The 11,223-nt window shown below is 40.9% G+C and overlaps 1 protein-coding gene across 2 annotated transcripts in view; it reads left to right on the top strand.

Annotated features, from left to right (window-relative positions):
- Positions 1-208: 208 nt before the first annotated feature.
- Positions 209-11,223, top strand: part of LOC311127857 (zinc finger protein 618-like) — a 34,335-nt gene continuing 23,320 nt past the window's right edge. Inside the window, exons 1-4 of one of the 2 annotated variants that reach the window (XM_084159749.1) lie at positions 209-544; positions 2,933-3,025; positions 9,303-9,613; positions 10,128-10,205. In XM_084159749.1, coding sequence (XP_084015875.1) covers positions 9,334-9,613; positions 10,128-10,205 — 358 coding nt within the window. In that variant the 5' untranslated portion in view covers positions 209-544; positions 2,933-3,025; positions 9,303-9,333. The remainder of the gene's footprint in view (positions 545-2,932; positions 3,026-9,302; positions 9,614-10,127; positions 10,206-11,223) is intronic. The other variant, XM_084159748.1, reaches the window with a different exon arrangement.

Raw genomic sequence — 11,223 nt, 5'->3', positions numbered from 1 at the left:
TGGACAAAGGGTGCAATTCACAGAATTTTTTGAATGTTCAACATCATGTGTGTCATGAAGTTGTTACTTGTTTCAACTCCAATACAACTTTCACATTATTAGATGCAGACATGTTATTCTGCATGTGATTTCTGGTCTCCATAATTCCCTGCGCAACTTTACGGTCGTTCGACCTTTTTTCACTCTGCCCAGAATCATTTTGATATAACTAGCAGGCGTAGCAATTTCGGAATCTGTCCTTGTATGATGGCGGACGACGAAAATTTCCACTGGAGAAACCGCAACGCATAGCCTACCCTGAATACGGCAAAAGCTGAGCCTGGACGGACTAGCCTACACCTTCGTCAACACAATCATACACTCGGGCTCATGCCGAAAGATGTCAAGGTTGCATTTTCGAAAATAAAGCAGTTTTAGTTGAGATAATTTGAAAATGAATAACTAATTTTATTTCAAAGCTCTAGTTGTGCAGTCACCTTTGGTGTCCGAGGAGGATTTTGGAGCTCGAGCTATCCTACTCGCATGTGCTGCATCATTTTGGGAGGTAACGTCAAACAATTATTAATCGTTTTTTTCTGATTTAGAAATCCAAAATTTAATTTTTTTGTACAGGCCGCAGTTGCTGATAGTTTTCTCGACTCGCTCTTCATAATTAGTGAGGGTGTGTGTTTTCACGCTAATGCATGTTTGCTGAGCTTTATCGAAAGCAAGGGTGCTGGTTTTAGTTACCGTCGCAAATAATCTGTTGATTTTAGACAGCGATTTCGAAGAAAGTTTGAGTAAACTCAGCTGTCTACACTGGCTAATTAACCCAGCGATACTTTGTAAATTGTAGTTTTAAAAACGCGTGGGAAATTAGCAGCGGTGGTTACATGAAGGACGAGGGGGAACAATCTGAAAACACAACCTTGCAGCCATGTTTTGGGAATTTTGCTTCAATTTTCTCTCACATTCTATATTCACAATTGAGTCGTCAGTGTTTGTTGTGGTAAAGCGTAGGTAGGCTATTTGGTTCAATCGGTCGATATGAAGAAAATGTTTCCAATTTCGAATATAATTTCTACTTCTGTTTTCGAAATGGCTGTAGGATTTTAATTCATTTCATTCTGAAATTGGCGCCACCTGTTGGCGGTTATTTTGTGAAATTAAGAAATTCCATTTAATTTGCCTTGTTTAAGCATTTTATTCGAACCTTAGTTTTGAAACATTTTGTGACATGAAATTATTTTTTAATGTCGAACGTGTTTTTAAAAATAAGTAGGCTACGTTGGTAGCCTATGATTAAGTGCCTTGACTGTCAGTATGAAGACTTTTTTTTTTTTTTTACTGTAGAGGATAATTAGTAGATTGCACGAGCAGCTCTGTTTGAGTTCATGAAAAACGATCAAATGATACCAGTTGCAAAATTGCCTCGTTTAGAAACAGATTCGTTCGATCACGATGCGCTCTTTGATGTTGAATATGAGAAACAATAGGAGTAGGCTACAGCTTGAATCAGGGTGTGTCAACTCTCATCTTAAGGTCTTATCTCAAAGTTTGGACTGCTATCTATTTTGTATAATAGTGACAATATGTCCTTAATTAAAATACCCTACTAATTAGCATTCTCCTACTTAAAATAATCAAATATAAATTCCTTATCTTACAGTGCAACTGTCTTACTCAATAATAACCAAAGATCTAGGCTGTATTAATCCATTGTTGATGTTTTTGTCATTTGACAACAAACAATGTAGGCTATAGCTTCAAAATCAGTTTAGAACTAATACTTGTTTCCACAGTTTAGATGCATTTGAGTGGTCACATTTACCCAGTCCCATCCAGCTTTACCAAACAAAGTGGCAGGCAGGGCCTGGCTGTTGAAATGGTAGATTATGGCTTTTATACTACTAACATCCTCTCTGATGTTGATGGTAATTGTGAAGAGGTGTTTAGTAGGCTACCAATAATGTAACAATCAGCCTAATCTGTAGGTTGCGTGTGCCTTTCCATAGTGTTAAAGAAAGGATGACAGTGTATGACATATCTAAGCCCTTAGATGTACATTAGAAGAGAGGGTGCAGAGATGGTAACACCACTGTACATTCAAGTAAGAGATTCTGCATTGTCACCCATTCAGAGATTATTCTATAAGGATTCCCTTTGTAATAAACAATAGAAATGCTGTGTTTAAAAGGTTGGTAATCTTTGATTAGTTTGTGTGTTTTGAGAAAGGATAGAGTGAGTTCATGGCCTGCTTGGCTGGTGAAACATGGTAAACAAGGAATGCACCGGACTTGTTATGCGTCTAAACTTGGGGGGGGGGGGGACAGGGACACTGACCAAACAAAAGGGAACGGTACACGAAAGAGGACAAATGCAGAGGAGGACCAAGTCGGAACATTTTAAGAACAGGAAAAACAATCATTACCAATCTCTCTGCTTTTTACATGAATCTTGTAGACCCAAAACTATTTTCTGTCTTGCATAGTTTGTCATTGTAAGTAGATCTGGCAGAGCCATTTTACTTTGTTAATTTTGATGCTGACCTTCAGTACTGTAGTACGAATTTGATGTGTTGGTGGATTTTTTTTGGGTGTGTATGCTAAATCGGAACCCTGACCTTTTCCCTCCACATTCACTGTAATCAAAAATGCTGGCTATAAATTACACTAGGAAATTCCATGGTTTTAATGGAAGAGCATGAATGTAGGAATGACAGGAATTTTATTATTATTATTATTATTATTAAATGTCAGCGCAGCCAAGTAAAAGGCATTTAGGATTTGTTTTGGGGAAGGTAGCATTGAAGCGAAAGGCTCCTTTTTTATAGACACACAAAATGCAACTTTGATATTACATTTGATGGAGTGTTTTGTGTTTATATATCGTTGTATAAATTCATTCATAGTAGTTTGATGCCTTCTCAGACCTAAGCTCTCTACCCACCCAGGTGACACTGTGGCTTGCGGGACTCTGCAAGAGCGGAGACAGAGGACTGAGCAAGACAGGGCTGTTTGTACCTTCAGGCACTGATCACCAAGAGGTAGGATGTCCTGGTCTACTTGTGAACCAAAAAATATATGCCACCCCAATTAAAACAAAACAACTCAATAGGTCTGGAGAGAAAGATGGGCAATGAGAGAGAGAGTAAACCATCTTGTCAGTTCATAACAATCCATGAAGGCCTCCCTAGACCATCTTTCACTAGCCAGGACTTGGTGTCATTTACTTATTTTCTCTAGACTCGAGTGCAGTCACAAACATTATGTAGGCATACCTGTCGTTCAGGAGACCCAGATAGGCATAATCCTTCCTTCTGATGTTCTTGCTGAGAGCTGCAAAAGTTTAGCAATTGCAGGTGATAGTTAGTGTTTTTTGTTTTGTTTTTTTTACTCTTTCCTTATTGGCCAGGTAAACCTTGGCATCTGTCCAAATCTGCTAAATGCATCAACAATTACCTTCCTTATATAAGCATAGTTGTCCTGATAAATCTCTGAAAATAATACCACTGGTATTTCAGGTTTGGACGGCTACATGAAAATAGTTTTTGGCATTTGGGGGAATATGTGCATTCTGTGCATATTTCCCTCCCCTTCTCTACTTAAAATGAACCTTATTGGTCTCATGAATAATGCACAAGGACATTCAATTGCTGCAGCAGAGATGATTTAAGGCCCGTCTGTGTACTGTGGTACATAGGAAGTGTTTTTTTTAATGTTTCAGGGCGCAGGTTGCCTTTCAAAAAATACAAATTTTACAAAGAGAATCTCATTTCTGTGAAAGGGGGGGAAAAGTCACCTCTTGCTCTAATGAATCCATAAATCACAAAGGAGCAGGTTTACCAGACCTGCCTCAGACTGCACTGCAATTTAGATTTTCACCTAAAAAATTAATCTGCCAGGGTATAAGGGTTTAGCGGCAGACCGGATGCTGCCCTGAATTTCAAATTTTAGGGCTGCTCTTTCAGGATTTATTTGTTGTATAATTCAAGGCCACTTTCCAATATCTCTAGTTATTACATTTTAATTCACAGCATTAACATATACATTGAAAATGTTTTATGGGGTTTCGGACTGCATGCGGATGTAATTTCAAGAGTGGACAGGTCTGTTTCCATACCATTCCGGCTAATAGAAGGAAATGTAGAAAAAAGGGGGAAAAAATATTCTCCCATTTCTCTGCATTATTGCTTTTTTGAAATCGTTGGTTGGAAGCCATTTTGAGAGACATTACACCGAGGAGGCTAGGAAAATGTGCTTCTGATTTTAAGTAGTGGGGGAAAGCATTCAGGCTGAAATAGGTTTTGTTCATCCCTGTGGCTGATAATATTCTCCTCTCTGCATAGCAGGGATATAGCAAACCAATCTATATCTCATTTACATAAGTATTCACACCCCTTTGCTATGACACTCCAAATTGAGGTCTGGTGCGTCCAATTTCCTTTGATCATCCTTTAGATGTCACTACACTCTTGATTGGAGTCTACCTGTGCCCAACATGATTAAGAAAGGAACACACCTGTCTATATAAGGTTCCACAGTTGACAGTGCATGTCAGAGCAAAAACTATACCATGAAGTCCAAGGAACTGTCCGTAGATCTCCGAATTGTGATGAGGCATATATCTGGGGAAGGGTATAAAACTATTTCTAGAGTGTTGAAAGTTTCCAAGAGCACAGTTGTCTCAGTCATTGGGAAATTGAAAAAATATGGAACTACCCAGACTCTGCCTAGAGCTGGCCATCTGACTAAACTGAGCGACCGGGCAAGAAGGACCTTGTTAAGGGAGGTGACCAAGAACCCAATGACCACTCTGACAGAAGTAGAGTTCCTTGGCTGCGATGGGAGAACATGCCAGAAGGACCACAGTCTCTACAGCACTTCACCAATTTGGGCTGTATAGGAGAGACGGAAGCCACTCTTGAGAAAAAGGCACATGACAGCATGCCTGGAGTTTGCAAAAAGGCATGTGAAAGACTGAGCTCATAAGGCAAAATATTATGTGGTCTGATGAGACAAAAATGTAACTATTTGGCCTGAATGCAAAGTGCTATGTCTGGAGAACCAGGCACAGCTCATCACCCGTCTAACGCCATCCCTACCTTGAAGCATGGTGCTGGCAGCATTATGCTATGGGGATGCTTTTCAGCAGCAGGGACTGGGAGACTGGTAAGGATAGAGGGAACAATGAATGGACCAAATACAGGCAAATCCTTGATGAGAACTTGCTTCAGAGTGCAAACGATTTACTTTCCAACAGGACAATGACCCTAAGCATACAGCCAAAGCAATGCTGGAATGGCTTTAGAACAAGAATGCGAAAGTCCTTGAGTGGCCCAGCCAAAGCCCAGGCTTGAATCCCATTTGAAAATCTGTGGAAAGACTTGAAGATTGCTGTTCACCGCCGCTCCCCATCTAACTTAAGAGCTTGGGAAAATCTGCAATGAACTATGGGAGAAAATCCCCAAATCCAGATGTGCAAAGCTTATACAGACATACCCAAGACGACTCAAAGCTGTAATCGCCGCCAAAGGTGCATCTACAAAGTATTGACTCAGGGGTGTGAATACTTATGTAAATTCGATATTTCTGTATTTCATTTTCTATAAATGTGCACTAATTTCTAGAAACATGTTTGCAATTTGTTATTATGGGGTATTGTGTGTAGATGGTTAAGAAAAAACTACTATTTAATCAATTTTGAATTCAGGCCGTAACACAACAATGTGGAATAAGTCAAGGGGTATGAATACTTTCTGAAGGCACTGTAATTTATTCTGGTATTAGCCCATCGTGTACTTTCCACACACATTCTAGTATTTAAAGTATATTGACAAATCTGTGCTGTTTAAAAAATATTAATTCATTTATTTACCGTCCAATGTTGACCTTTCCGACATCTCTAGCATTGAGACTGATTCGCTTAGGGCTGTAGTCCAGAACAATATGTTTAATGTCGTGCAATGACATAAACTAAACCGCTGCCCTCAATCTTAAGGAAAGCAGTCTATTCAAATGGTTTAGTTTCAAGCTAAACTATTTTCATATCATGCTGTCTCACATACACACACTGCCAATTGCCCCCCAAAAATGCTTTTATTCCAGGAATTTCAGTTTGAAATAAAATGTTCAAATTACTATTGTATTAGGGCTGGGAATTGCCAGGGGCCTCACAAAGGTTTTGTTTGTCGATACATTTTCAGAATGATCTGGTCATGTGTTCCTATTTCATGGAACATTTTCCTATCATTTACATTTTAGTAATTTAGCAGATGCTCTAATCCAGAGCGATTTAGAGTTAGTGAGTGCATACATATATTTTTTTTCTTCATACTGGCCCCCCGTGGGAAACGAACCCACAACCCTGGCGTTGCAAGCGCCATGCTCTACCAACTGAGCTACACAGGGCCCCATCCCATCCTCCAATCAGCCATGAATAGGAACATTTTAACCATTCAATATTTATTTGAACATTTTATTAAATAGGAATATCATTGGCTTTTTGTGTGGAACAATGTTGAAAAACATTGATGGGGAATTTTTATAGATCCTTCAGAAAGCATTTATGATGGCTGTTTCACGTTTTCAATTCGATAAAAGATGCAGCAAGCCATTTTGTTTGCAGGGTATCCATTCTAAATACATTAAAGTTATACACAATGGAAATGTTATATGGGTGCCAAAACGATTCTGGCCTAGTTAGAAGCCCAAATCAAGCATGTATTCAGTATTTGTTCAATAATTTAAATAGGTAAATTCTTCGGTATTCATTTGATTCCCTTTTTCTTCTCTCAGGGTGAATTGACCTTTTAGTCTCCATTTTAGCAAAACCTTATGTAATGGGCTGTACTGAGGCATGAAAAATGTGCTCAATACCCAACCTTTTGGTCATTGATTGATTTTCATCCATTTAAACCATATGGGGGTGGGGGGGGGATCAATGATGCCTTGCCTTCCCAGAATCCATTTGTCAATGTCCATGAATGCTATTTCCAGGCTGTTTTCAAAGTGTTGTGCTTACGACACCATTTTGGAGTTGGCCTCAATTCGGTTTCACAGCATTAGATTATTTGGAAACATTCTGTGGTATGTTTTTGTTCCTGATATTGAATCTTGGAACGGATATTGTCAAATTCCATAATGTGAATAGCAAGAGGTCTAAATCCTCCATTTTGAATGTAGATGAAATAATGTAATATGTGACTGTCATGCCTCTGTAGTTATGTGATGGAATTATTTGAGCAGTGACGAAATGGAAAAACCAAATTAGGCCTACATGAGGCATAAAAATGAGATTGTCGCTCTCATATTTATATATGCAGGTGACAATATCTGTATCATTGTGTGGCTTATGAGAGAGATTCCCTGAAATGGCACATAATGTTTTCTAAAATGTGGTTTGTTTGCTTTCCACCATGAGATTTCACATGCTTGATTTAGATTTATTACACGACTGTTCCAGCACAGAAGCAAACGCATCTCAAATAGACTGGGCTAACTATTGATAGCTAACTCACAATTGCATAGCAGCAGACCAAGCAGCACAGCATTAATACCTACGTGTGCTAAAGGAATTTTGTGGAGAAATTAATCACGTTCTGCCATTAGGGTATGAAATCCAATCATGTCCAGCTCTGAGAGGGATTTCACTTTTCTGCTTTTTCCTCTCGGCAGATATTCCACTCCATGTAGCTTCCTGCCCCCACTTGTTCCTGATGGGGCTGTGTTTTTGTAAAAAAAAAAAAAAAAAAAGTATTGTCATAATTTCCAACACAACATGGCGCACGGCCGCGACACGGCTGCTGCTGAAATGAACACTCAGCCGTTCCCTTCGCTTCCCAAATTAGCTTTTACGGCCTCCAATCTGCCCAGGCTTGTTGAATTGGCCTCTTTTGAGTGAGATTAGAATGTCATTGTCGGCTAGCTACATTTCTTTGCAGGCATCATTTTATCAAGTAGGCTATAGATGTCTGAGGCGGTTAGTCGTTTTGCATTTATTCTAATGCTATATGATGTTAGTATAGCATCAGCCCCTTAAACTGTTGAACCCATGCTGATATGAAAAACATGGAGGTTCTGCCATTGTCAATTTCTCTACCAGATCAGGAGTGTTTTCTCTACCAGCATTTTCTCTACCATGACACACCAATGTAGACTAGATTGCAAAATTATGGAAATGGGGCATAAAACAATGGAGCAGGAAACACCTTTTGAAATTAATATTTAACAAAGTTGGAGTAACTGGGAATTGTTTAATGTTTTAATGACTAGCCTACATGCAATGAGCTTCTTCCCTCCTACCACACACCATTCTATTGAACCAATACCCTTTTACGATATTGCCAGCTCTGTCTAAGGAACTCCTGATTTAACCCATTGCCATCCAGCAATACTCCCTCCACAGCTTGGGAATCTAAAAGTTCTGCACAATTATTCATATTTAGGGTGACAAACGGAAACATAGCAATGCTATATTTTTGGGGACAACAGCTGCCCATGTAACTATGATCTGTTTTAATCATTAGCGCCATTGTCAGTCAGTTATCCCTTCCAAGAAAAGGTGCTGCCCATGAAATGTAATTTCTCTTTCCACTAAAAATCTGTCATCCAGGTTATAACTCTGTTTTGCTTGGTTGCATTTTACTTTACTCGAGCCCTCTCATTATAGTCCTAGTGTACAATGATACTTGCAGTAGAAGGCTGGGTAATTTGGATTTTTTTTGGAATTAGAACACCTGGGTGCTGTGGATTGTCATCAAAGGTCACCCATACACAATGAAGCACTGTGCTGTAGGGCTAATAATAGATAATAATAATAATAATAATGCAGATCTCCCATCTCAGCCCCTCCTATTTTGGACAAACTCCATTGTCACGGGTCACAATCTTTTATAGATGCTGGTTTTGGTTGCCCCCATGGTTAGAATATACCTTTTTTTATTAATCTCAGTAACAAAATTGTTCAGTACCTGGACAGAGACTAGAGAAATGGTATTGAAATAATGTCCTTATGGAGACCATTTTTAGAACCATTAAATTGCACTTTCTCTCATTGGTATGCCAGACTACCTCTCTCTCTTTGAAGTACCTTGGTCAGGCATATGGTAGTCTGTGAGTGTCAAGTGCCTTGCTTTAGAACTTGCTAAAGATGGGTTTCTCAGAGCTCTGCTGCCTTGATGTTATCCCTTGATGTATTTGAACTGCACCCGTTTGTTTCAAAGGAAGGCTGCTGTTTTTGGAGAGTTGGATTAGTAATTCTGGCTTGTTTTGTTTCTTCCTCCTCCTGCCTTTTGCCTGGCTGTCTGTTGCACTCACTCACAGCCCCAGGAGTGCTGGCCCTGAGCAGTCAGTCATGAGTGCTCAGGAGGTGCCCGCCAATCCTGGGCAGGAGCAGGTTGACGTGGGGGGTGGAGTCCCAGATGGCCCCTCCCCTACCCCGACCACCACCTCCGCCACCCTCGCTGTTCCGGTCACGATAAAGAAGGAGCCTGGCTTGCAGGGGGCCAGTAACGGGAAAGATGTGCCTGCCGAGATCTGTGTTGTCCTTGGTGGAGGAGGAGGAGGAGGAGGAGGAGCAGCAGAAGGAGGAGGAGGAGGAGGAGGAGGAAGGTCGCGCAATGACCAGACCCAAGGTACGATCCCTTGCACCTGTCATTTTAACTTCTCCCTCTGTATCTGTCCTCTGTTCCAAACCTGTGCACCTGCACCCGGCCATGAAAATGTCTTCATTTTTACCTACTCCCAACATCTGGGTTTGTTACACAAAACTGTTTTGCACCTGTCATTAGCTACCTCACACCTTTCTTAGCCTGCCCTCATTCACACTGGCCTCCTGAAGTTGAACATTAACCATCTCAGCTGGAATGTATCTGGTATTTACTGAGAAATTACATGCTAGGAAACCGGTACATTTCTGTACATATTTAGAAGAAAAGGTAATCATTAGGAAATTATGTAATAACTGTCTGACCATGTAATGTATTGATAAATACATGTGAATCAAGACTGGTCACTTATTTTACAGTCTTAACTAAGACAAACCTTGTGCAATCATTTTAAGTCATGTTGTTACACGCCAGTGATATCGATGCAGTTAACTCTTGTAGCTTTTCCAGCGCTCTCTATTTTGCTTTTCCTCTCATACAGGCTCCTACGTTTGCGGGATATGTGGGAAGAAATACAAGTACTACAACTGCTTTCAAACACACGTCCGTGCACACAGAGGTAAGGAAGGCCTACCCTGAAACACTGTAATGCTTCTTTGTGTGATGAAATGGGAATTGTTTGATACACTATATGATCAGAAGTATGTTGACACCTGCTCTTCGAACATCTCATTCCAAAATCATGGGCATTAATATGGAGTTTGTCCCCCCTTTGCTGCTATAACAGCCTCCACTCTTCTGGGAAGGCTTTCCACTAGATGTTAGAACATTGCTGCGGGGACTTGCTTCCATTCAGCCAGAAGCATTAGCGAGGTCGGGCACTGATGTTGGGTGATTAGGCCTGGCTCGCAGTCGGCGTTCCAATTCATCCCAAAGGTGTTCGATGGAGTTGAGGTCAGGGCTCTGTGCAGGCCAGTCAAGTTCTTCCACACCGATCTCGATAAACCATTTCTGTATGGACTTCGCTTTGTGCACGGGGGCATTGTCATGCTGAAACAAGAAAGGGCCTTCCTAAAAGTTGGAAGCACAGAATCGTCTAGAATGTCATTGTATGCTGTAGCGTTAAGATTTCCCTTCACTGGAACTAAGGGGCCTAGCCCAAAACATGAAAAACAGCCCCAGACCATTATTCCTCCTCCACCAAACTTTACAGTTGGCACTATGCATTCGGGCAGGTAGCGTTCTCCTGGCATCCGCCAAACCCAGATTAGTCAGTCGGACTGCCAGATGGTGAAGCGTGATTCATCACTCCAGAGAACGCGTTTCCACTGCTCCAGAGTCCAATGGCGGCGAGCTTTACACCACTCCAGCCGACTCTTAACATTGCGCATGGAGTTCTTAGGCTTGTGTGCGGCTGCTCGGCCATGGAAATCCATTTCATGAAACTCCCGACGAACAGTTATTTTGCTGATGTTGCTCCCAGAGGCAGTTTGGAACTCGGTAGTGAGTGTTGCAACCGAGGACAGACGATTTTTACGCGCTTCAGCACTCGACTGTCCCGTTCTGTAAGCTTACACTTCACAATAACGGCACTTACAGTTGACCAGGGCAGAAATTTGACGAAGTGACCTGTCAAC

The sequence above is a fragment of the Coregonus lavaretus genome (genome assembly GCF_964263955.1).
Source record: "Coregonus lavaretus genome assembly, chromosome: 4".
Lineage (NCBI taxonomy): Eukaryota > Metazoa > Chordata > Actinopteri > Salmoniformes > Salmonidae > Coregonus > Coregonus lavaretus.
The sequence above is the reverse complement of the archived record's forward strand: the minus strand, read 5'-3'. Positions and strand labels throughout refer to the sequence as shown.